We start from the raw sequence: 27910 nt of genomic DNA, 5'->3' as shown, positions 1-27910 counted from the left end.
AAAGAAATTCTTTTTCTAGTATATGCTTCGGTGAATTCAAAGTACCCGCTAAAAGTAAAAATTCCGGTAACTAGCTTAATCATGTTTATAACATACTTTCATATAATTATTTGAAAGCTTCAATTCAAAACCTTCTTTTTCACTCAATATATGTTACTTATGAATTTAAAGCCAAGCGTATAACCATGGTCCAATGAAATAAACTGCAGTGGCAGTTTTTATCTGAATAATTTCTAGGATGAAAAAATCCTAGTTTCAACACTTGTAACGGAACATTTTCCCATTATTTTAAAGATGACTATTCAAATTCAAAGCTTTGGGGTTTTAAAACCGATTCTTCGAACCAAAATACTTCACATTAAGAGATAGTCAGTGAGGGAATGAAAACCAAGTGGAGTGAACAATCTTTCAACAAAAACCTTGACATGTTCTTTCAAAATGCTAATCATTTTCTTGTCATTAAAATATTCGATGCCTTTTCATGGAATAAATTGATGTATTCATAAATAATTTTAAGGCAATGTCTCAAAGGGGGACAGTCTGTTTTCTGATACCATTAGGAGGCGGAACAGTTCAGTCCGAAAGTTGACAAATAGCTTTCTCAAGGAATCCAGTCAACAGGGATACTGATTCGGGATAGATGAATGTTTCTTAACTAAAACACAAATGTTCGTAAAAACTTGATGCTTGCAATCCCAAATAAGTCATGTCACAATTCTATTTTATGAAGTCTATGTTAAAGCTTTCAAAACTGAGTGACAGTAGCTGATTAAAAGCGATTCCATCGCCAATTGAATCTACTCTTCAAAAAGCCTCTGGTATTCTGTAGAGAAAGGGCACTACTATCAGAAATAACAGCTATAACAGTAAAGGCTACAATACCCTACACCACACATTGACTGATGGTAAATAACAAGAATCAGACAAAGAATTGGTAACAATAGGACCATTCAAAAGTAGTAAGCATTTGATAATACAACTATTTTTCACCAATAACAACTTTTACACGAGCCCTCTGAAATATGCCGACTTTTATGAACTGTTATCAAAGTAGTAGAAAAAGGAGCAGTTTCAGGTTTTCCTGATTGACAGATATGCAAGATCATCATATGAATATGTAAATATTACTTGGGGTGACCAACATAGCAAAGGCATAATAATAGTGGAATACGTACCTTAGAGAAGAAGAATGAAAACCAGTCAATGAAAGCATAATCAAAGCAAGATACAACCTTTACTTTTGCTTTTACTACAATATTTTATGCTGTGCATTAACATATGCAAAAAAGAATTGATAACAATAGTTGGAATTTTAATCAAGTGATGTTTTATTATTTGGGGTGAGCATAATGGAAATCTAAAGAGACACAGCCATAAGAACAACGAAAAAATGGGCAACAAGGAGTTGAAGATTCAATGAAAAAACCCATGCACCATAATCTGAAGAATGAAGCTCATTTGACTGGTAACATGATCATTATGACCAAAGACGTCGTATTCTCAGTAGGTGGTCAAACTTACAACCACCATGTTGCAATCAGGTATATCTAGACGGAGTAATAGCCTCACGTATGGGGAATTGTAATACACTTTACAGAAGTGTATTGTTGGCATTGACCAAAATTCATTTAAATTGTACGAGGAAAAGAGAAATGAAGAAAATCACCTATATAAAATGTAGCTGCTCCAGTTTAGAACCTATTAAAAAAAATATGTACCAAAGAACAAAAAGGTTACAAGAATTGACCTGATCAGCAAAGAGCTATGAAATGGCAGATGTAAACTGGGACTTACCATCCTTACAAAAAACCAAGAGTGATATGGAACTCTAAGGCAGTGCAAATTTAGAAGAAAAAACCAGACATGTTAAAGAAATCGTCAACAAAAAAGGATTTTACCGTTGCAAAAGCTGGATAAGAATGTTGTTCTAATTTCCAATGAGATTGGCGGCCATCAAGATCTCTGCTGTAACAGTCCGACTTCTCCATCCGCAACAAACAAACGTGATTCTGATTATGGTGATCATGTATGACTTGATGCCAACACAAATTGACAGACAAATCATTGTACTGGCATGATTATCAAGCACTGTTACATCAAGAGAAAGTATGTTATCTACAGATGGTCCTGTAATTATGCCAGCGCAAAGGTTACATTTTTGCGCCAGTCCTAGTTAAGGTGCATATTCCTAAAAATATATATTCTACATGTAATAGAGTTCATAACCATAACCACTTTTGTGATTGACTTATTTCACCTGTCAAATAAGATAAAGTTGTACCTTTATTATACAATTTAAATAAGATAGTTATAGATACTACAGTCTGAAAATCATTCCCGAAGAAATTACTTTTATTATATCCGAACTCCCATGGGATCTTTAAAAAAGTTTTGTAGGGTAATATTTACATATCTTTGAATAAACATAGCAACAGTAATTTCCCCGTTAAATACTTGTCTTTAATGATTGACATAGGCTTCGGAACCGGGGGGGGGGGGGCTAGGGGGGCAAGGGGGGCTTAGCCCTCCCCCCCCCCCCCACACTTTTTTGGCAAAGTTAGACCTAACCATTAGGCAAATAGCATCATAGAGGGTTCAGCGCCCCCCCCCCCCCCACTTTTTCTCGCAGCAAAGAAAATTGTCCCTAAATTTACCTTGAAAGAGTGAGAAGTTGGAGTCATGTCATATGCATGCTAGCCCCCCCCCCTCCCCCCTCCACCCCCGGATTAGGAATTCCATGATTTGGGAAAAAACATTTTGGTAGATAAGAATTTTTGTTTGGAAGTATAGGTGCCTTTGGGTTTGGGTTCGGCAAGAATATCTTTTTAGGATGCAGTACTTTTTGCGGTGGATACTTTATATTCGGGGCTGGCTGTTCCATGTAAGAAACCAAATTTACTTGTATATAAAAACGATAATAAATGTGGCTATTGTTGTCACCTCCTTCATTATGCGTTTGTTTCGTTTATTTATATGATTATGAACTTGAAATAATTTATGTTCGGCTGAGCGAAGCGAAAGAGAACATAAGTGCGCTTTAGACGGATGAAAAAATGCCTCATTGGCACTGGCATAATTATCTGACCTGGTGTTAATTGCAAAAATAATACAGGAAACACGCCGTTCAATATTCATTGATTGAAAATTATTTACTTTTTTAAATGATGTTATCAATATGCATAAGTCTATTTTTCCAAGGAAGTTCAGGTTTTTCTTCTTTATCGAAATACATTTCAAGCAATTTTGTAAATAATTTAAGTAAATATACTCGTTGTTCAGAAGTCAACAAAGAGCAAAATTTTATTAGGTGCCAGTAATTATTTTAATGATTGTCGATCGTTATTTTTTTTTTTAAATCAATGACATTTTTTGACTTTAATTTTTTGAAGTTAATAAAATGTTTGTAGTATAATACTAACAACAAAACAAATTGCTTAGTCAATTGCAAATCAATTTAATGATTTTGAAAACAAATGCAATCGTAAGGGCCTTATTTGCCAAGTATGACATCAGAGCATGCACTTTTATCGTTTTCTTTTACTCAAATATATCGATCTCTATCAAATTACTTTACCACACAAAACTCCAGTACACAAAAGTATACATTTTTAGGGATTTAGGCTAAGAAAAGGGATTCATACGCTATTTACTAAGCCAACCTTACCCATTTTATCATTACTTGCTAAATTCAAGCTCTCCGAATATACCTTTTCAAAATTCATTCCATGGGGGAAATTTAGTTGATAAAAAACCTCGAAAATCTCTCCAAATGAACTGTAAGAACAAAACAAAAATTATCAAATTGACTCAATCGTATTGAGAATGTCTTCCGAAGTTAACTGGTTAACAAACTCCATCTCCTCAAATTCATGTGTCCTAATTTCTAAGTAATCAGCTCACTGAAATAAAACAATTTTGTGCCAGATGTGTAGCGTGTGTTACCTTTATATTATTAGTCCTGTTATAATACCATTCCACTAAAGCTGATGCAGCAATGCAAGGGTGACGGCCGTTACAGTTAGGAATTTTATATTTATCGTTTACATTTTTGATCAAATTAAACACAAAATACATTTTACAGACTGAATAAATTCTCCCCAAAAGTAAAGAAAGGTTTTAAAGGGAAGCAAATCTATGTATTTTGTAAGATTTCTTTTTGAACTTAGAAATATTTTGTAACACACGCACGCACGCACGCACGCACACACACACACACTCTCTCTCTCTCTCTCTCTCTCTCTCTCTCTCACTCTGCACACGCGAATAAATTAATTGAAATGAATTAATTAAAACCTGCTAGAAGTGACTTAGTTTTGTCAGTTATATATAAACACAATAAATTTTATTAAAAGATATTTGAGAAAATGTTTAGTCTTGATGAGAAATGTATATTACATAATTTTAAATCAACCTCAACTACTTACGGAAAAAAATAAAGTTCGACGCAAAACCAGAATTAATTGTACTTTTGTAGATGGATAAAAGCTTTCAGAATATTATTTTTAGACGTTGTACAATACATGCATATACTTTCAATCAATACATATTAGAATCAAAATGAATACCCCTTTACAATGTTACGTAGCAAGCAAACAATAATTAATTGGAGTTTAATAATAAATATATCTCATTTGAAAGCAAACTCATATAAATTAGTTTTTTAATCTAGTTGCAACAAATTTGTCTTGAACTGTGATAACAGAACAATATGCAATATGCTCCTCGTCCGTGCAGTTACAACCTGCATTTTCTTAGGAACTTGTTTCCTCAACGTACAAGGTGAAGAACAAAAAAATATATATTCAGTGAAATTATCATTTTGGAATTTTTTCTCGATAATCAAATCGAACACGCAACATGAATTTTTGTCAAATATTTAATGATTTTGTTTATAGTAAATAATTAATGGATTGATATGTATTCAGTGCAGACTTCCCCGGCGACGACAGCTAGCAGACCATGGTGGTTTGTTGAGTACAGCGATGACGGCAATGCGATCGGGAAAAATGGGAAGGTAAAACCTAGGGGGGCTGGATGGTCAACAGACTACCTATCGAACCCTCCTTAAAATTTAATTAGGACATTTATTTGACAATTATCTATTATTTAGTAAAAAAAAAATACTTTTGATTTAAGATTTAAATATTTTTCTTTATCTTTATACGGTGTTCTTTTTTCAAGGAGATTAATATAGTTAAAAATAACCACGCACGACCATCAAACAGTCTTTGAAAGTGTCTACAATATATTGACTAAAACAACTCAACAAATATGTTGACACGTGTAACAGTTATGAATAAGTATGACTGTGTAAGTTTGCATTAATTTACGTTAATTCCATTTTGCAAAATATATCAACATTTAACAAATGAAAGACCCTCTGCCCTTCTTATCAGAAATAGACTTCATCCTTATGAAAATGGAGGCTAAATATTTAACTATTTTAATATACAAGTTTATATGTACAACTTTCATTTTTAACGTGCTTTCCCATAAAAGAATAAAAAACAAAAGATATAAAGGTAATTAGAATTACTTAATAAATGCGGATGTATACTAAAATAAGCTTGTTTTTGTAACGCGAATGAATAAAATGTGCATACAAAGAACACCTATAAAATTAAGGTATTTAATATACAAAGACCCCTTTTTGTATCTTATGAATAAAAAGTCCCGTACAGTTAATCATATATCATTTTAAAGATGTTATCAAATAAAATTATTATACTGAAAAGAATTTTGAAAATTTTGATCAGTAGAGCAATCAATAGATAGTGTAACAGTTTACTTTTGTTATTCATTAATTTATTGCGTCGTTTTCATTTCAGATTTTCACCGAGTCAAAACCGCCAGTTAGGTATAAAACTGGTGGTCTTGTCATCGGATTCTCTACCTTTGGGTTTCTGATCGTTATGATTTGCATCGGTTGGTTCTGTTGCACGAGAAACATCAACACCTCTCACCGAGCAGACGACAAAGAAGACGAAGAGGAGAAACCCAAAACTATAACATCCTGTCCAGTGACTGGAAAACCTCACGGAATCAAGTACATTGCTTAGAAATGGGATTACAAATCACTTGATTTTCACAAAATTTATTTGACATAGGAATGGAAGCTAGCTAGTACATGTTGAGGTTAGACATATCAGTCATTTCTCACTCATTTCATTTTAGGTGGATATGAAAATGATAAATGTATACATTGTGTTACAGTATGCGAATAATGAATAAATATATTTGTTTTTTAAGCACATTTTTTTCTCGTGTTTTGTTTTTCTTATCTGTTGGTTACATGCTTTGTAAATGGGATGATAATAAGTTTTAAAGGGGCATGGTCACGATTTTACTCAAAAATTATTTTTCCGATTTTAATGTTCAAAGTGCTTCAGGAAGGCATTTTTAATAGGCATAAAAAATTGAGTGTTATTCGTTGAGTTATAAGCAAGTTACAGAGCTTGCAATTGTTTGCTATGTAAACAAAGCTTTTGTTTACATTTTGAATGTTGACGTGAAAATTCCAATTTTAGACCTAATGAATGTGTTGAATAAGAAGATAGACAAGTCAGCTTGAAAAAGATTTTTTTACTGGTATATTGAACATGTGTAAATAAAAACAGGGCACGAGCCTTGTTTACATGACAAAGAATTGTGAGCCCTGTATCTTTCTTATAACATTACTACTGATTCTCAAATTTTATTTGATCAATAGAAATGCTTTCTATAAGGCGTTGTAAAAAAATGAAAAAAGAAAAATATTATTTGACCAAAATCGTGACCATGCCCCTTTAAGAAATCTCTAAGTAACTCAGAAAGCAGTTATTCAGGAGCCATTGTAGAAAGATTGAAACAAACTCGCACTATCACTGTTCCGTTTTTGCGGAAACCTCATAACAATCTCCGTACGACTGATATCTTCTCCAAATGTCTTTAGGTCCATAGTGAATACATAATTGTTATCGCAGACTTATCGTACGTTTGCTTTCCCATCAGCTGAAGAAGACTTTTACGGTGCAAAATCGACATCCAGGAATTAGTAACTCTTAGATAACATTAACTCATTTTATATTTGTCAATTATTCAAGAATATTTTGTCTATTGCCTTAATTAATGCCTTAATTCATAGCTTAATATAAAAATGACAACCCAAAGTTTTTTGATGTCCTTATAAAGTTAATTAAAAGGTGTCTACAGCTGAAGGTCATCTTTACGTATACATGTATCTACAGATCATTTTTCTTTTAAAATGAACTTTTGTCAAGTTTTTCTTGCCAAGTTCCCTTTTAAAAAATCAATCGAAGAAAGAAGTACATGCATCTGTAAAGGTTTTGTATGTCTAAGAATTGGTCATGATCCAAAATCTTTAAGTTGTACAGAAAAGAAAAGTGCCCCCCCCCCCCCCCCCAGTTACAAAAGGAACGCCTTTAGAATACAGTTAATCTATTATTAAAGATTATCATAATGAAAAATTGTGTATGTTTATAAAGGTGCTGTTTAACCTTAAATAAATAAAACAAGCGCATAAAAAGATATTGAAAACCTAAAATGTTTGTTCAATATTTTGAATATAGATTATGTGCAAACAAGAAAAAAATTATAAATTCAGTAGGTTTGTTTTGTTTATTTTCTTAATAATGACAAGAGAGAATATGCAGCAAGTTCATCTGAAAATTGTATGTATAATAAGGAATTATCATCATAAAGTACACATGTAATTTAAAATCATACTGCATTCATAAAATTTATTAAAAGTGTTATGAAAAAATAGATGCATAAATATATATAATTTGAACAAATAATTATAAAGTACATGTATATTCAATGTCTGTCTGTAGTCACTGACCGGCCTTTTTACTCATTTATTTTGAAATGCATTCTTTTGTAACACCAATGATTTACTTTGTTAACATATAGCATGTCTAGGGTTTTACAAATGCACAGTTAATGTAAAAAGCAATAAAAGGTGTATTTTACGGAGTGATTTAGTATTCCCAAAGCCTTATTTAACTTCCAAAATTTATTTGGAATGCACCAAAAATCATGTAAAAATGATAAATCAGAAGGTTTTTGTTTATAATATAGATTGAAGAGAGCAAGAGAGCTGCATTTAGTAATATTGACAGTTTATGAAAATCAAAGAATGTATATAATACATGCATGTATGTATCTATCACTCAAGAATATATCATGCTTTACCATTGAAAAACTAAGCATGATTATCCTGTAATGAATGATTAATTTTCATGATTATCTGGTCAAGTTTGTTTTAAACTATAATAAATGTGTCTGTTTTGAAATTTTTTCCCCGTTTTTAATTCTAAATCTTGCTTCGCAATTGTTTTATTTTTAAACAATCAATTCATTGTATTTTTGTTTCACTTTCCATTTAAGAGACAATGTTGAGTTACATACCATTTCCCTTCTTATAGATCTACTTAATTTGTTGGTTCATAGTATATTTTACCCCACTTAACAACATTTTGAGATGGGCTTTTTGTCCAATTTAAAACAATGTTGTTGGTTTTGAAATATGAAAAATTAATGACATAAAGATGATTTTTAGGGATATTAACATTCTAAATGATACCTTTTTATTTGCATCAACACATAATCATTTGAAAATATTTTACTTGAATATGAAACCAAACCAAACCATGCAGTTAACTTTCTAGTGGACAAATACCTGATTCAAACCTGTCGATATTTAATTACAATACGTTAAGTGACAGTAAAACAAAGGTATCCCTTTAAACATTCAGTAGATTAGAGAATTGTTTATATTATTTGTGCATACATTGAGGGGTTTTACGCATAGTTCATGTAGGTCAAGAGTGCAGGAGAACTGCCTTTATTTAGCTTACAAAGCGATGCAAGTGAAGGCCATCTCGTTGCCAAGACATAAGACTTCTGTTTAATACAAATGTATAATTAAAAACTCCTAGAGCGAGAGGCCGATGCTTTTATTGCCCCTTTCATGTGCCATAGTGCAGTCTTGTCACTAAAAAGATGCTAGTAAAGAATCCAACAGACCTCAAATCCCTTCCAAATCACCACATTGTATCCCATTTGCCCAACAGTGATAGTAAACTTCTCAAATGTGTTAAAAGAATTGAAGCTTGACTTTAAAAACTAATGGAGCACAAATTATTGGCAATGGCGTCCTTTACAGAAATTTATATTAATGGGGATCAAAATTGTACGTGACACATGTCATGTACAATTTTTGATACCCAATAATCTATTTTTGTAGAGGACGCCATGGCCAAATAATTAAGGCTCCATTAGTTTTTTTTTAAGTTAAAGGACAGTTGACTTAGCAATATTTCCCTCTGGAGGGGATCACAGGAAACATATTTTAGAGTGACTGAATGATAATAAAAACAATTTCACAGAATTTCATTACTTTCACCTCTGTCATTTATAAAGATCAGTAAGGACACTTACTTGCGTTACACTTGTTAAAATTACGCAGGATAAACAGAAATGCGGTTGATTTGTTTAACATTTTATTTCTTATTTGAAATCAAAACTGTCTGATTCTCTTTTCACAACAACAATAAATGTCTATACATCATTTAGCATTTCCCCCCGCAAAAACTTTTCCTTAGCGACATTTACAAATTTATTAAACATCACAATCCACCACTCATTCATAAAGAGAAGTACATGTACTATAATAGATACTAATATCTTATTCTCTTTTATGTTTTTACTTTAGAAAATCGACTGACTATATGCCAATCGTAAAAACAAGATGAGAATGAGAGTGGCAGTGTTCCATAACAAGGGAGACATGAAGAAGCAAAAGCACGCCTTAATGGCAACGCTTCTCTTTAGGGATTCTTCAAGTACTAGTCTTAGTTCTACCGACTGTAAGCCACGGGTTATAAACTAAATAAAAATCGTTAATCAACACCTTAAACAATGTTCGAGTGACGATTATGCAACAGCCAGCAGTTCAATTTCTATTAAGTTTTTCTTTTAAAACAAGGTTTATAGCACCTAAACAGAATAAATTTTCAAATTTAAATCTCTATGCAACTTTGTTAACTTTTTGGTAGGTTTTTTGATGAATAGATATTACATATTTTATATTATCTGGGGTAATAAAAAAAACTTTTTAGATTTTAGTGATTATCTTTTGATTTTTAGATCTCAAATTTTAACCCACTACGATGTAGTTTAGTGCACTATAATAAATTATGAGATCATTCTTTTTTGGGGTTAAAATTAAGATGTTGAATTTTTGGACCATGTAAGCTGAATCTCACCGTAGGAAAACAAACATAAAAGATATAAATATTTTGGCCTTTTACTAAGTTTCTAAGTTGTTTTTATTAACTATGAAAAAAAAAATGTGTGACACAAATTTCTGACAAACTGGATCAACCTTTTGTAAAACTAAAATTGCTTTCTTATTCAAAATCCCTGAGTTTGTTAAATGTTAATGACAATGTATATACATGTACTCATAAAATAACATTAAGAACACATACGTCTATAATTTCTGCCATAAATCATAAATTTTGCCCTTATTTAGAAATAAAAGTAAGTATGCTTGTGAAAAATGTTGTGTCAACATACGATTTCTTATCTTTGTAAATAACAGGGATCATTTTATAGCCATTTGCCAGGAAGTACCTGCAAAGTTTCCCCCATTTAATTATTGTTTGAAGTCGGCATATATTGCCTCAAAGTATCGCAACACAGGTTTTACCCTAAATAAGTTTGTTTTTTAACTATTTGAAGATTCTAATTATTACGTTTCATATAAAAATGAGTGTTCCGATTTAGATGATTTCCCTATCCAAAGAGTTTTATTACAAAATATTTCCAAGTTTTAGGTACATCTAAACGTATCAGATGACTGAAACATATGAAAACCAGCGTGAGGGAACTGGGATAAAAAATAATCTCATTTACATCAGCTGCTATCAACATCATTTACATCAGCTGCTATCAACGAGTACAACAATGGCCAAGAAGATCCGGCTTCTATTGATGAAAATTCAAAGGAAGTGTTCACCATGCTAAGAGGCACTTGTTTCACCCTATGTTAAAAATTTCTATTTTCTCCACCGATTTCTTGCGAGACACATGTTGAAAAAAACAAAAAATAAAACCACAATTGTATAAAAAAAATATGCTTAAAAAACCTTGTCTTTGCTTTCATAATGGACCATGAATGCAGCATTGGGCGGCGGAAATATTAAAAAAGACGTAAAAGCAAAAGGAACAACTTGTTTTTAAAAACATGTTAAAATTCAAAAACAGACCATCTTAAAACATAATCAACAGCTGCAAAACAAATGATCTCTAGTGCAAAACATTTGTAATGCAACCAATCTTTAATTGTGTGGCGCGAAAGGAAGAAATATCTTTACATATGGAAATAAATAAAAGTAAAAACCTTTTTATATAGGAAATAGGCTTTACTACGGCCTTTCCTTAGGTTCATTTTACCAGTGTTTTCTATTGGACCATTGTAACTTTGGTTAAAGTTTACAAAAGGTTTGTAAATGTAAGGATATTAGACACAAAATTTAAATATAAAACAAAGCACTTCACCTTGAAATGCAATCAATAGATCATGCCATGACCTTACGAGATATTAAAAGGAAATTATTAATGTTTCTTTGAGCAGTTTTCGATTAGTTAATCATGCATGAATTGCAAATAGAAAATTTCCTATAAATTGAATTGAAACCTAATTTCTTATTTAGCTGAAGAAGGCACGTGAGGCCATGTCTGGTGTGCACGTGACGATTTTGTGCTTCGTGGTGGGTACAAGACTACTCCTCATAAACGGTAATTCAAAATTTTAAAAACATTATACAAAATATTCAAAGATGTAAATTGTGTCATCTTATTTCCCAGGCGTTAGTTATATATATATTTTTATTGGCCTTTTTAGAATTATTTTTCTGCCTTATTTGCAATAATAGAAAGAGCAATAAAACAATTATTTTCATTTAAGATGAGTAATTAAAAAATATCTATATATTTGTAGATGTGAATATATGTATCTGTATACATAACTTGATTTGAAAAACCAATAATATGAATACAATGTGGTTTGGAAAGCAATAATTATGATAAATGTTACTGCAATAGATTGTAAACTGAACATAATTTGAGAACGTATTTGATAGATTAAATAGTAGAAAATAGCATAAACTGGATTTTATGAAACATTTTCTAAGAAAAAATGTTCAACATTTTGAAGCATAAACACAAGGGCTTATGCATGTACGATACTGAGTTGTAAAGATACGTTCTCGATCCTTATTTGTTTCTTATTTTAGAAATTGTAAACACATATTTTTACTCTTGATATATCAAAATCTAGTTGTTTGAAAGACGTGTCTGCGTATATTATGCAAAAATTCACACAACATTATATCGTTATATCATTTAAAAATTTGGCAATATTCAATTCATTGTAGCCCCCTCCAAAAAACAACAACAACAATAAAAAACAAACAAAAACAGGGGAAAAATGCAAATTGGGATAAAAAAAATTATGAATTACAATTTGATTCAGTAAATATAAAAAAAGACCCACGCGTGATCTGCAATTTATTCACAAACTTTAACCAAATAGACCGATGCAAACAATAAAAATACATTTGTCATCTCGTGATGTTGTGGTTTTAAAGATTACAAGTCTATATGTAGTGAGCTGCCTAATATTCTGTTATTTGTGAAGATATTAATGAAGAAACATGTTTAAAAAATTGTGATTTAAAAGAGCAGTTGAAACGCTTTCTAATATCAAAGTTACCAAAGAAAGCAACTGATATTGTCGCAACAATTAAGATAATCATTTTAAAAAGTACGATGAAGAATGAATTTTTATAGAATTTTAAGATTGTAATGAAGATTCTTTTAAGACATATCTGAACTATTTTTGTAAATATCAAATAAGAAAAAAGGCTGAAACATTGGTTAAGGTTTTCATTTTCAGAGACTATAATTCTAAAAAAATTATTTGGTGCTGGTGCTCTAACACAAACGTCACTAATGGAAAGCTGGATATTATCAAACCATTTCAATCATTATTTAGCGTTTTATTAAAACAACAAAAAGTCTCAGTCGTATGTTGCCGTGTCTCAAAGTAATTTTCCAAAACATTGCAAAAATGAAATAAAGATTATAATTGCATATGACTACCACACACTTAAATTATCTATAATAATTAGGTAATTGTAACGTCAAAAAGCATTTTTCCGTATTTTTTTCTCAAAACCAATAAAAAGACACACTTTTTGGTAGTTTTTCAAATAGGGAAATGTGTCTGCAGCCATCACCTTAATTCAAAACTAATGATGCTCGATGGTCAACAAATTAACTATCAGATCTATCAAAAATTTTAAGATTTAATTTTGTTTACTTATAAACTATTAGCAAATAAAGATAAAAATATACTTCAACTTTGACTTTTGAATTTTGGCATCTTCCTAAATTTTTATATAGAGCGCTCTTCTTCTAAACAAGATCAACACCATATAAGAATGACCAAAACCACCCCGCCTCCTTAACATAATCAATTTAATATTCGATTTTAAATAAAGTCATTTTGTAAGGCGGTGGCTGCAAACTCGTTTTCCTCATAAAAAAAAGTAGGAAAAAATAGGAAAATGTAGGAAAAGATGTCATTTATTAAACTCATTTTGTTTTTTTTGAAATGATTTACTGCGGTAGTAATTATTGTTAACCAACTTTTATGCGCGTGCGAAAATTTTCGCGAGGTTCACGAGAGCTTCATTGTCGAGAATACTTCTCGCCGTGGACTGTTATTTGCCAATTATTTGTCATAAAAAACCCAGGTTTTGATTGCAAAAATTATATACTTCAAACTAGTTCATCTAAGGTCAATCGCGAAATAAAGTCGATAAAAATAGTAGTTGGTGTACAGTATTCCTTAGCGAATTCATAATAGAAGCGCAACATTTGTGATTTTACACCGAATCGAAATACAATATAAATACAATCAGGAATCTGATCTAAACAGCCTTCAGATTTGATTAAGCTGACATACTAGTATTAAAAGAAACATTGTATTCTTTCTTTCTGAGATATGACAATGTGACGTAAAATTCTTACAATCTCGCACATACCAGATAAAGTCCAGATATAGATACAAGTTGATACCCTATCGATCGAAAATATTGGGCTTTTGGATTTTTTTTAAGCAATGAACGAAATAATCACGAAAGCCAAAAACTTTATTTAAAATAAAAAAGTCAGTTTCATTTAACCAATCTGTTACATTATTTAAGCTATCCAAGATTTTATTATATTTTTAGAGGTATTAATTTAATAAACTTAGACAAACTATTGTACATGTATCGAACTGAAAACTACACCGGTAATTTTCCTTTCTAAGTATGACTAGAAAATCATCTTTTACCCTTTAAAGCACATTTTAATTTTGATTTCTTAATAGAAAAAGAAATCGATGATTATATACATATAAATAAAAAATAATAAAATATTTTTGTCGCCGATTAAACATTCTAAAAACTATCGATTATTCAAAATGCAACCTCTATTAGATTTCTATCAAAGGAATATAAATATTGACAAGCTATAAGAATTAAACACAAGCTGAACGTCGAAACCGTTAAAGGACCAGCGAACAACATAAGAAAGAGCTGTAAAGAAAGGAAAGTAAATATTACCATAGATTAAGTAAACTTTTTCAGAAAATCAAGTGCTCGATCAGGAATATCGTTTCCTTTCCTTAGTCATACTGACGTAATTGACAAACTAAAGTCAACTAATGTTTATTGATTTGCTTCTAGAACGTACGCACTCACTATGCTCGGTAGTGTTGAGTACTAGTATTCGTCTTCCTACACAGCTCTGACAGCATGGGTTACCCTTCTCATCTTTTAAAATGAATAGCTTGCTTCTTTAAGAAACGGCTAATTTAGGCTTTAATTTTAGACAAACAATAGTCAAGTCGTGGTAACTATAAACACTATCAATTGATTTTCGGCAACGTACTTCTAGGTATTGAAAATTTTAAATTTTAGGTTTTTACTATGGTAAATCCATGGACATCACAGTACCTGCTGCTAAAGCACAGTGTGAGTCTTTGGGAATGAGGTTGGCAATGTTCCACACTCAGGCGGACTGGGAGGCAGCAAAGTCGTTCCTAAATGCCTACCATACACTTTTTGGGTTTGTCAGATTACATTAATACAGCCATGTTAAATACATTTTCCACAAGCAATTGGTGTCATTTTAATCAAATGATTAACAGTTTGTTCTAGATGATAAATGGAATGGAACTTTAAAGGCGAAGACTTTGCCAGTTTCTTATATTAAAACTTTATATAATTACACCAATGGTGAGAGCGTGATATGGTATTGGTAAACAAACGTACATAGTTATTTTACAAGTATTACTGAGATGCGCATTCAATTTTACTTTATTTTCCTGTTTATTTTTAAATCAATCGTTTTCATAACTTGTTCTTAGGACATGGAAATCTGTTCTCAAGTATTTTCTCCAAAAATCTTCATGCAAAGATACACAATTGAAATATTGTAAATTATTAATAATTGCGATCATAAATACAAGACAATCTCGACATTTAACTGAAGATGATAAATTCAAGTAACTTTTTTATTTAGAACATGTTATATGTATGAAATTATTATATTGACATTTTAAAGTGTCTTTGTCTGTGATAACACTACGTATTAATTTTTTACTATACAGTCAAATATAGATTGGGTTTGGTTGTTTAAAGTCAAATATTTAATCGTACAATTTCTGAAAATGATATAAATAAAAGTAATAAAGGATCCTTCATTGATTATTATGTGGTAATAATTTTGGTCGGGCCGTGATCAAATCTATCATTAAGCCCTTCGATATCCTGAGATGGAAAATTCTCTCAAATTATATTAAATTCAAATTTAATGCATTTTTGTCAAAATTTAATCGCAGTTCCACAAGAATGTTGCCTAAAGAATAAAACGTGACTCAACAAGTAAAATATGTTATTCTAATATTAAATATTTGTCGAATACTGAATAATTTTCTATGGTAAAATCAACTGCATGTAGGTGGTACAATATCATTAGTTATAACTTAGTTACGACTTATCCATTAGTATTAATACATACATTTTTGTACAATATAGTATAATCTTTTTTATTTCAGAAAAGACAAAAACGTATGGATAGGCATAGAGAGAGACGTTAGTCAGCCCACGATGGTGTATAAATGGATGGATGGCACTACACTCTCCTGGGGATCATTTTACAATTCACCCTGGAAAGACAGTTCTACCCCAGTTGATGATGTCACCAAAGCGTGTGTTAAAATGGAGTGGGGAGCAGGGTTATTGTGGAAGCATCACGATTGTAGTAGTACAGAGGACTTCTTGTGCGAAGGTACATTACTTTTTGTCTAATGACCTTCACAGTAAAATCAACAAAATAAAAACAACAAACAAAAGACTTTAAGAATATTTATAAACCGGTTAAGGTAAACTGATACAAAAAACTGTCATTAAAATGAATTGTAATTAAAGCAACATCTAGTAAATAAGATGAAAATTGAAATAACAATAGTTTCATTAAGGAAGTGAATTCGACATTCAGGTCAGGTGTTTTCGAAAAAACAACGATGAAATATAGTGTTTTAAATGTTTAAACAAATGATACAACGATCAATCACAAACATTTTTCATATCTGCGGTATAGAAAATATTCTGAATGACTACTGTCTCTTTAAAGCGCTTTTTTCAACGAAGTCTTGATATCTAGTTTTAAAAGATATTAATGAATTATAAAAATTAATTTTCACATGTCAAGATTTCAAGATGATTACAAGAAAAGGGCTTTATTTGCTTTATTTTGTACAGTTTCCTTGCTGCCATTGAGTGCAGACAAAAGATTAAGCAAATAAAATATGACGGACAATGTACCCAACACCCCCTCCCAAAAAAACAACCCCCACCCAACAAACAGCCCCCCCCCCACAAAAAAGTCAATAAACGTTCATCTTTATAAATATAGCTTTATATAGATCTTGACCTTGATAGCTGAAAGAATTGATGCCATTATAAATGACACAGGGTAATATATACGAAAAAAAATTAAGGCAATACAGATTACAGATAATAATACAGATAATAATGAACATGTGAATGCTACTTTATTGAAGCATTCAAATATTTCAGATCATGGCTATAAAGTTTTTGTATAGAAATTAAAAAAAAAGTCATGAATAAAAATGTTCCGTACGTTTTGTGCCAAGGGTACCATTTTATAGGTTTAGGTAGACTATAAGAAATCTATTTAACGTTATATAACTTTGCCATAGGTTTTTACCTGAATCCCAATGTAATTGGTGACTGGAGTACTGGAAAGTCTACATGTGAAGGAATGGGGATGCAATTAGCGTCTTTAAAATCCTCTGCTTTAAACGCCGCTGCAATCACATACATCACTGTTCAACAATCTTTCGGGTAGGCAACTAGCACTTTTTAGTTGTTTCTTGATTTATCTATCATCTTTATGCATCAAATACAGGAATTATCATCAATAATTAAATGAATATTTTTTCTTAACTTATCTCTTTGAAAAGGACTTATACTAATGCACAATTCATCATACAGATTTGTTTTTTATCATCTTCTTTACTTTCACAATTTCAGTAGTGTTTACCACGTTCAACCTGTCATAGTGAACGGGGATAGGGAAATGGTATGGAAACAGAAGATTCATCCTGGTTGATATTAACATTATATTATATATTAACATATCTTTTCCTTATTTATTTACATCTATCCACAGACGCAAAGAAAACGTCTGGTTCGGATTAACTTCTGTCTTGTGATTACGTACAAGAGGATCTTCCTGGTTGATATTAACATTTTGTTACCATATATTTTCCTTATTTATTTACATCTATCCACAGCCGCAAAGAAGACGTCTGGTTCGGATTAACTCTGTCTTGTGATTACGTACAAGAGGATCTTCCTGGTTGATATTAACATTTCGTTACCATATATTTTTTCTTATTTATTTACATCTCTCCACAGGAGCACAGGAGACGTCTGGTTCGGATTATCTCTGTCTGGTGATTACGTACACGAGGATGGGACAGTGGTAACCTCCGGCTCGTATGCCTCTTCCTGGTACAATGATCCTTGGGGGTCCTCAGAACCAAGCAGAGGCAGCTCGGAACTTTGCGTTCGACTTCGGAACCGAGGATTTGCGGATTTTGATTGGGCAGACTACGGTTGTGGCAGTCAATTTAACTATCTATGCAAAGGTATGGAAACGAAAATTTTAGAAAGTTGAATCAAATAAAATTATCAAACAGAATTATGGTTGCAGTAAGAAATCTATATTTTGGAAAGAAAATGTTGTTTTCAGATACCTTTGCACCTGTGACAACAACTACAACCACAACTACAACCACAACTACCACCACAACACCTGTTCCAACCACCACCACAATCCCAGAGACTACCACTAAACCGTGGTGGTTTGTGGAGTACAGCGAAGACGGAAAGGCCATCGGACAGAATGGCAAGGTAACACGTCGAACAATCACTTGCGATGAGAGTTAAAGGGACTTGGACACGATTTGAGATCAAAAAATTTATTTTTATTTTTTATGTATAAAATGGTTTACTGGTGCATTTTAAATGATTGACCAAAATATTGAATGCTTAAGTCGAGTTACAAGCGAGATACAGAGGTAAGAATTGGTTGTTATGTAAACAAAGATCGAGTCTTATAGTTGTTTACAAAAAATGTAATGTAGAGAATTACCATTTCTTAGACAAAATGACTTGTAAACAATTTAAACTAATCAGTAACTTCATAAATACTATTTTTAACAAAAGAAAGATACATTTGATTGAAACATACACCAATACAACACATATGAAAAAAATGACAATATTCGAGCTTTGTTTACAAAACAAAGAATTCTGAACTCTGTATCTTGCTTATAACTTAATATTTGACTTTCATATTTTGACATAGCATTATAAACTTCTATATTTATCAGTATAAACATTGAAAATGGAAAAATAAAATAAGAATTTTTTTTAGTAAAATCGTGTCCAAGTTCCTTTAATTATTAAATGATATATGTCACGCCAGTTGTCATTTTGGTGGTAAGGTGTGGAGAAAAGTTGTGCTGGTGTAACGCGATCGATCATTGCACTGTTATTTGTTCACAAAGAACAGTGCAATAATTGATAGCGTTACACCAGCACAACTTTTCTCCACACCTTACCACCAATGAGTATCACCCCTTGTTAATTAATTTACCTTATAAAAATGACACAATCGTTCAAAAATTGATCAAATGTTTTTTTTTCTAAAACCTTACATTTAATACTGCTACTGAGACAATACTATTTACTAATTGAATCAAATATTATGTTTAATCTTCATTTTAGACTTTTGACAAATCAAATCCACCGGCAAGGTTTGGAGTTATCGGTCTTCTTATCGGGTTCTCTACCTTTGGGTTTGTAACCGTTGTGATCTGTATGCTGTGGTTCTGTTGCATCAGAAGCAAAGATGACTATCGCAACGTAGAGGAGGAGGAGGAAGAAGAACCCAAAAAGAAGGCCTTTAGTGCCATTACTGATAAACCTCACGGAATACAGTATATTGCTTAATAGTTTAAGTAAATGTGATGATATCCATGAATTAAGCAACAATTCTGTATAAACCTATTTGCTGTTTTTCTCTTCTGTAGACGTTGTTTTCAAGAATTTACAATGGTTAAGAAATGAGTTTAGGTTGATGCATGAGGTCCATGCTAAAATTTTTATGAATACTTTTTATTGATTAGATTTTGACTTGATTGGAGTGATGTAGTTGAAATGATTTCTTGTCGTCCTTTGTACAATGTCATTGATTTAAAAAATGTGACTAAAAATACATGTCCACAGAACAAGTATTGACAAAATGTGTTTTAAGATTGATAAAAAATAAACGAAATTGTAAATATTAATCGACTGTAAATCATTCAACAAAAACAAATTATCAACTTGGTTTTTAAAAGAGTAGAATAAAAATTCCTTTTACATTTGATTTTGGTGTGTCTTCAAATTAAAGTATACATACTCTCTTCTTTTAATGAACTATTCAACTATTTTTGCTTGGTCTTGTTAAAACATCAAAGGAATACTTATCTTTTGTTAAGAGACTTTTTCTACAATCAACAATACCTCTTTTCATCTGCACATTTTTATTAAAAAATATTGTTTATTAGTTAGAGAAAGCTTAACGATGTCCTTTTCAATTGACCTTTCACAGAATGTTGCGGGAGGTATAACGTTTTTACCCTGTTGTCAGTCAGTCTCTTGGACCGTCATTTACTTAATTAGTCCATCTGTCAGACAATTCATCCGTTCAGTATGACTTTCCTGTTAATAAACCGTGTTAACGGTTTTGTATTCAATTCAAGATTAATAATCCAGACTAGGCTAATTGGTAATTCTAGTTTGTATATCAAAAAACCGTACTGGAATCTCTTTTTCATAAATCAATACGTATTACTTTTTCATCAAGTATTCAGTATTTCTTCAACTGCATAAAAACATTTTACATCTAATGAAGAAATCACAAAACGTCAATGTCAAAATAGATAAATATACAGTTGCAATGTTACTACAATCATACATGTACAACCATTTTTCTGTTGTTGAATGCTTACTGTTAGCAATTAAATCCGTATTTCATTTCCTTAAAGCCGATAGCCAGTTATTCAAACACAACAGCTGTACCTTCAGCGTAAAAGAAAGGTTGTTGTGTAAATCATCAGTAAGGGGCTCTACCGAAATCAATAAAAGATAAAGTAAGAAAACCTATTAAAAGTTTAACATCTGGGTTATAAAATTTAAAGAGGAACATTAAACTGTCTATTGTTGTATATAACTCGACCTTATTCATCAGTGTGAAATTGTTACATTGCTCATACCCAGGTCCGTTTAATGTTCAGTACACACAGTCAGTGTTAATTGGTCAAAAGGACTAAGTTGATGTTAAGTAAATATAACATTTAAACACATTTAACCTTGGAAATAAGAACAAAAAGAATCCATGACATGATTAAACAAGAGGCCCAGGGGCCACATCGCTCACTTGACCAACAATTGCCTTAACTCTGATCAAATTAGCATTACGGTATCAAAATATCCTGACAACTGAGTACAGAAGATCTTGCTAAAAAAATTGAAAATCTGCCAATTTTATCCACCTCTTATTTTTTGGTAAATACCAAGCCCCTTTTGTTGTTGTAACTGAAAGAAGATTTTTCTCTATTCCTATATACCCCCCCCCCCCTCCCATTTCGTGGCCCCACTTTTCTCTAGGGAATCATGGTTTCATCAAACATAAATCTGCATAACCTGTGCTGAGTACTGAGTTTTGGACCGAAAACTTTGCCAGAATATTTTTTAAAATTTTCTCTATATATTCCTATGTAAAACTTGATCCCCCAATTGTGGCCCCACCCTACCCCTGGGGACCATGATTTGAACACACTTGAATCTACACTATCTGAGGATGCTTCCACTCAAATTTGAGATTTCCTGGCCTAATGGTTTTTGAGAAGAAGATTTTTTAAAATTTTCTCTATATATTCCTATGTAAAAAATTGATCCTCCAATTGTGGCCCCACCGTACCCCCGGGGACTATGATTTGAACAAACCTGAATCTACTTTACCTGAGGATGCTTGCATTTTAATTTGAGCTTTTCTGGCCTAATAGTTTTTGAGAAGATTTTTAAAGATTTTCTCTGTATATTCCTATGTAAAACTTGATCCCCCAATTGTGGCCCCACCCTACCCCCGGGATCAGGATTTGAACAAACTTGAATCTACACTACCTGAGGATGTTTCCATCTTAATTTGAGCTTTTCTGGCTTTATAGTTTTTGAGATGAAGATTTTTAAAGATTTTCTCTATATATTCCTATGTAAAACATGATCCCCTATTGTGGCCCCACCCTACCCCCGGGGAACATGATTTGAACAAATTTGAATCTACACTACCTGAGGATGCTCCCATTTTAATTTGAGCTTTTCTGGCCTAATAGTTTTTGAGAAGAAGATTTTTAAAGATTTTCTCTATATAATCCTATGTAAAACTTGATCCCCCGATTGTGGCCCCTCCCTACCCCCGGGGACCATGATTTGAACAAATTTGAATCTACACTACCTGATGATGTCTCCACACAAGTTTAAGCTTTTCAGGCCGAATAGTTTTTGAGAAGAAGATTTTTGAAAAATACCAACAAATTTTCAATAATTCTCAATTATCTCCCCTTTAAAGAGGGCGTGGCCCTTCATTTGAACAAACTTTAATCCCCTTCACCTTGTGGTGCTTTGTGCCAAATTTGGTTGAAATCTGCCTAATGGTTCTTGAGAAGAAGATGAAAATGTGAAAAGTTTACAACGACGACGACAACGACGACGACAACGACAACGACAGACAACGGACAAATTGTGATCAGAAAAGCTCACTTGAGCCTTTGGCTCAGGTGAGCTAAAAATGGAATAGCCTATAAACAAAATAATGAGACATTTTTTGTACAGAGTAGTATATTTAGGTCGATGAGACTGTTTTCTATATGATCCCTAGACCAAGACTTATGTAAACAGTCTAAATTCAATCAATGTTCTTTTTAATGACAAAGCTTGGCACAAATTCAAATATTTCTTGGTTATGCTTTTATCAAGTTTTCCGATTTTTGTCTTAATATGATTGACAATAAGTGTCAATAATCTTTAAGAATAAATTTTAGGGGCGTTTTGGCACGTCGGGCCAATGTTATTTTTGGTTGAAGTTTATTTTTAAATAAATTCAATGCTATCTGTACCATACATTTCGTTTGTCAGAACTGTTTTTGTTATTCATTCATTTAGTTACTACACGTATATAACAATAATTTCCATGTATATTTTAAAAATTTCTTAAATATTTACTTACTGAAATGAAAATTCAAATGTAAAATATTTTATTATAACTATTACTTTAAACATATCGGTAATGGATCTATCTACTCATAGATAAGTTATCGTTTATGCAGGGCATTTTTTAATTACGTATTGTTTTTTTAAGTTACTTAACAAATTGAAATGCAAATCGGTAAACCTTTTTTTCCCAAGCATGTTTTTTTTTATTGATATGGAATCGAATTAACTGGTGCTAAGCTCAAAACAACAATTGAATTTGAACAATTAGTATTAATTTTTTAGAGAAGTAGAAATTCTTTCATCATTATCAAATTTGACAGTTCTTTTTTTGATCCACGCTCCGTATTTTTGTTGTAAATAATAACCAGTATAAGCAATATTATGTTACATGATGTTTGTATTATTTATATTATACCTCAACTATATAAGAGTCTACCAATTATATCAATACAATTTTAAGTTATTGGAGGAATAAAAATATCATTCTTTGAGTGTTCTGGGCTGTTCAAATACTGCCGGCAGTGATCAAATCTAATAAAGCCCGAAGAGCTTTAATTGGGCCTGTAACACAAATTAAAAACAAAGTATGAAATAAATGTTGTTCAAAGTTAAGATATATGTCTTTTATGAGATATTCGTGAAATGAAATGGAAATGGAAATGCTAATATTTTACCTCACAAAGATCATAAATTTTCCTTAAAAACTGAAAAAGCTTTCAAATATTATATACGTACATGTGTATATAAGATACTGTAATGAAATGTGATAACGCATACGGACACAGCTTGAATGTTGAACACTAGCGTACAGATCCGAGTAACTAGTAGGTAAGTTAACATTTGTCAACACATATAAATGTCCAGTCATCTTCTACTAAATTCTTTGCCCTTTAATTAAACTTTGAATAGTATAATTAAGGACTGTATAAATTTAGTTTGTAAAAGGCATTTGAATGAGGAAAGATATAGGTAAAAAATGTTACTCAAATAAAATAAAATTCAAAAAGAATACACATGTATATACTAGTAGAAGCTTTAAAATTAAGACAAAGCTTTAAAAACATGTTATGATTAAATTTGGTTCACTTCTTTCTACACCTTTGCAAAAAGCTGTTACTACATTAATAGATACCATGTATTTGTAGACGAGACATTCAAAAGCACACTAGTTAGACTTATTTTTCAACCTATACATGAGCCATATTCTGTCAATTTCGTTGAAGACTCTGCTTTTTCATAAGACTCTTTGAGACATTGGAGGAATCCATGTTTATAAAAAAATGAAGAGAATGAATTCTGGTTACAAATTAACACTCTTTCAAATTCACGATAAAACCATATTGTGAAATGAATATATTGACCATTGCTGTTGGACACAATACAATACCGGTATATGTACAAAGACCACTCGCTTGTTAGATTGAATTGATGTCGTCACTTTATAATCATTTAAAAAATGATGATTTTGTAGTTCTCAGTTTCTTCGTTGGTAGAAAATAAATAAAAGAAAACAAGAAGGAGATTGGATTAAGTACGGAACTCTGACCAAAAAGTCCCATACTTTTGCCTCCAACGAACCTGGTGGAAGGAAACGATACACTTAATATTGCATGTTCTTTAAAGCAACAGACTTGCTTATGTTAACTGTAACAATTACCATGGGGGTTTATATTTGTAAAAACGTTAACTAAAACGAATTAATTCATTTAAGACCATAACACTTATTCCAAGATTCATGATATATACTTGAAATTAAACAAAACACTGATACGGGCAATGAAAACAAAGTCATTTAAATGAGTAAGAAATTAGTAACTTCTAAATGATTCTTCATGCTTTGAATCTGTGCAAAAAGCAATGTCATATTTGACTTTTTTTCGTAAAAAAAATTCATCCTTTAAACTCAGTTTGATGCTTATCCTAATAATGATAGAAATATTATGATCAATAGATAAGATTAACATTATAAGAGTAGTTATATGGATTAACGGAAAACGATACTAAAAATTAGTATAAAATTATATTCATTGCATTTTTACATTGAGGTAAAGTTATGTATAGTTCAATTTGACGAAAAAGATTTATTATTTGTTCATCGTTTTTTTTATGGCTAACAAGTTTGAAATTTTATTTTGTTACATCGATGCATTATTTATCAAAGAGGAAACTATTCTTTAAAGCTTTTCTCTGTTCTACACTTTATATTTATAAAATCATTTTTCATTAAATAAATATCCTCAAATATATTATGGGGTAAAAAGAAATTTTCTCACAACTTTTTCATGTGCATCCCAGTTGATGCCTTTTTTAAAAAAGGAAGTTTGTTAAACGTAAACCCAAACTGTACAAATTTCTGGAGTAATCTAAAAACTTAGCTTCACTCTAAAATAAATTGATTTATTTTTTAATTAAGGTCTTCCGTTTCCAATGGAAGGCCTTATTGTTATTGCTTTGTTTCTTTTTCCCTATTCTTCTATATTTTCATTATTTTTTTTCTTACAAATTTTGTGCACGCGAGATCTCGAAAACTACTCAATTGATTTTCATGAAACTTTGGGATCTAATAGATGATGACATGAACCGTATTACAAATTTTTTTATGGATGACGTCACTTCCGGTTTAGAGATATAGTCGTTTTATCGATTTTGATAAATAGATAAATGATAGATGATGATAGGTAGATGATGATATGAAACGTATTGCAAATTTTTTAATGATGACGTCACTTCCGGTTTTGAGATATAGTCGTTTTATCGATTTTCAGAGGGGTATACTGTCGGCAGTACTCCTCTTAAACTATAGCAGATATAAACTTTTCGGCGATGGTAGACGGAAGACTGAAATTGTGCATGAAGGTTTAAAATCATTTCGATCACAAAAAGCATCAAAGCTCGCCTGGACCCGAAAATTGAGATTAAACAAACGTCATAATTTTTTCTGGTTTTCTTTGTTTATCTCTTTTCTGAAAAATATTTTGTTAAGACATGTAATGTAAAAAAAGTTTATATTTACAGGACCTTTTTTGAAATCAAGAAAAAGGAGCTGGTCCCTCAAATAATGGGACCAAAAGGGTCTAAAGTCTTTTATCTGTAGCCCTTTACTGAGAGATATTTTTTGAAAGGTTATAGAAGCAAATATGTTTATCTCACAGTTATGTATCAAAGCAATGTAATGATTGTATTAGGTGTTAAGTAATTAAGGGTTTTTAGAGGCCAAACGTCCAAAATTTTGATCACCCATATCTCAGAAAGGAAAAATATTTTGAAGTACAGTTTAGAAGAAAAGTTGTTCAAAATGATGTTCTTAACGATATGCAACCTTCAAAATTTCGTTCAATGTCCCCTATAAGGAGATAAGGGATCGGCCCCTGAAACCTTCTTTCTCATATATCTCCAGAACGATAACGAACTTCTAAACACTTGTTAATAAAACTGTTTAGAATTAAATGACCGTTCATTTGGTATCAAGAAAAAGGGGCTGGGCTGGCCCCTCAAAAAAAGGGACCAAAGGGCTCTCAATTCTTTAATCTGTAGCCCTTTACTGGGAGATATTTTGTGAAATGTTATAGAAGCAGATGTGTTTATCTTACAGTTAATTATTCAAGCAATGTAAGGATTTTATCATGTGTAATGTAATTAGGGGGGTTTAGGGGCCGAAAGTCCAAAATTTTGATCACCCACATCTTAGAGAGGAAAAATATTTTGAAATGCAGTGAAGAAGAAAAGTTGTTCAAAGTGATGTTCTTATCGATATGCAACCTTCAAAAGTTTGATAAACGACCCCTAAAAGGAGATAAGGGATCAGCCCCTAAAACCTTCTTTCTCATAAATCTCCAGAACGGTAACGAATTTCCAAACATTTGTTGACAAAATGTGTTCAGAATTAAATGTCGTTTTATTTGATATCAAGAAAAAGGGGCTTGTCCCTTAAATAAGTGGATCAAAAGGCTCTAAAAATTTTTATCTGTAGCCCTTTACTGAGAGATTTTTTTGAAAGGTAATAGAAGCAAATATGTTTATCTCACAATTATGGATCCAAGCAATGTAATGAGTTTATCATGTGTTATGTAAGTAATGGTTTTTAGGGGCCAAAAGTCCAAAATTTTGATCACCCATATCTCAGGAAGGAAAAATATTTTGAAATGTAGTACAGAAGAAAAGTTGCTCAAAATGATGTTCTCATTTATATGCAACCTTCAAAATTTCGTAAAACTGCCCCTATAAGGAGACAAGGGATCGGCCTCAAAAACCTACTTTCTCATATATCTCCAGAACAGTAACGAATTTCTAAACACTTGTTAACAAAATGTGTTCAGAATTAAATGTCCTTTCATTTGATATCAAGAAAAAGGGACTGGCCCCTTAAATTAGGGGATCAAAAGGCTCTAAAATCTTCTATATATAGCCCTTTAATGAGAGCCTTTTTGTGAAAGGTTATTAAAGCTTGATTAGGTATAATACGTTTATATATCCTAACAATATAATGATTTTCTCTTGCGTTATCCAATAAGGGTTTTTAGGGATCAGAGGTAAACAAGTTTAATCTTTTCTATCTTAATTGGAAGAAATGCAAGTTTTTAAAAAAGCAATGCAAGGGAGCTTATAAAAAGCGATACAATAAAGCATTAGTACTTCACTTCTTTTTCCATATCATGTTTTGTTGTCGAAAATCAAAGTCGATGATGTCATATTTCCTTCTAAAAATCGGACGGAAGACCTCCTCGTTGCTCGCAACGAGATCGTGTCTAGTTAATAAATCTTATTTAATCGCATGACACGTTGCATGTTCAAATTTCATTTGGCTTCATCAATAATATACATTATTATTTAACTAACACAAACTAACCACGGGACCTCTTGGTAAATTTAACATTTACAAGACGCATACATTTAATCTGGTTATTAGGAGAAAGAACACATTTTGGAACAAGAATAGG

General features: G+C 31.6%; 2 protein-coding genes across 2 annotated transcripts; both read left to right on the top strand.

Annotated features, from left to right (window-relative positions):
* The first annotated feature begins 4699 nt into the window (after positions 1–4699).
* LOC128191806 (uncharacterized) lies at positions 4700–6183 on the top strand. The gene is made up of 3 exons (XM_052864109.1): positions 4700–4779; positions 4926–5014; positions 5829–6183. The coding sequence occupies exons 1-3, from the start codon at positions 4716–4718 to the stop codon at positions 6057–6059; spliced, it is 384 nt and encodes a 127-aa protein (XP_052720069.1). The 5' UTR covers positions 4700–4715; the 3' UTR covers positions 6060–6183.
* A 5474-nt stretch (positions 6184–11657) lies between these two features.
* Positions 11658–20005, top strand: LOC128157307 (uncharacterized). The gene is made up of 7 exons (XM_052819800.1): positions 11658–11805; positions 15039–15186; positions 16178–16410; positions 17345–17489; positions 18066–18298; positions 18403–18563; positions 19443–20005. Exons 1-7 carry the CDS (start codon positions 11742–11744, stop codon positions 19665–19667), a joined length of 1209 nt encoding a protein of 402 aa, XP_052675760.1. The 5' UTR covers positions 11658–11741; the 3' UTR covers positions 19668–20005.
* Positions 20006–27910: the final 7905 nt, after the last annotated feature.

The sequence above is a fragment of the Crassostrea angulata genome, chromosome 7 (genome assembly GCF_025612915.1).
Source record: "Crassostrea angulata isolate pt1a10 chromosome 7, ASM2561291v2, whole genome shotgun sequence".
NCBI classification, from domain to species: domain Eukaryota; kingdom Metazoa; phylum Mollusca; class Bivalvia; order Ostreida; family Ostreidae; genus Magallana; species Magallana angulata.
Note: the sequence above shows the minus strand (reverse complement) of the source record. Positions and strands in the feature narration are given on the sequence as shown.

Bases quoted from the DNA above. Each gene is read 5' to 3' on its own strand.
- LOC128157307 (XM_052819800.1), top strand. From the start codon at position 11,742: ATGTCTGGTGTGCACGTGACGATTTTGTGCTTCGTGGTGGGTACAAGA. The intron at 16,411-17,344 runs GTACATTACTTT...ACTTTGCCATAG, and splicing joins AGAGGACTTCTTGTGCGAAG to GTTTTTACCTGAATCCCAAT. The intron at 18,299-18,402 runs GTATGGAAACGA...TGTTGTTTTCAG, and splicing joins ATTTAACTATCTATGCAAAG to ATACCTTTGCACCTGTGACA.
- LOC128191806 (XM_052864109.1), top strand. From the start codon at position 4,716: ATGCTCCTCGTCCGTGCAGTTACAACCTGCATTTTCTTAGGAACTTGT. The intron at 4,780-4,925 runs GTGAAGAACAAA...ATATGTATTCAG, and splicing joins TTGTTTCCTCAACGTACAAG to TGCAGACTTCCCCGGCGACG. The intron at 5,015-5,828 runs GTAAAACCTAGG...TTTTCATTTCAG, and splicing joins CGATCGGGAAAAATGGGAAG to ATTTTCACCGAGTCAAAACC.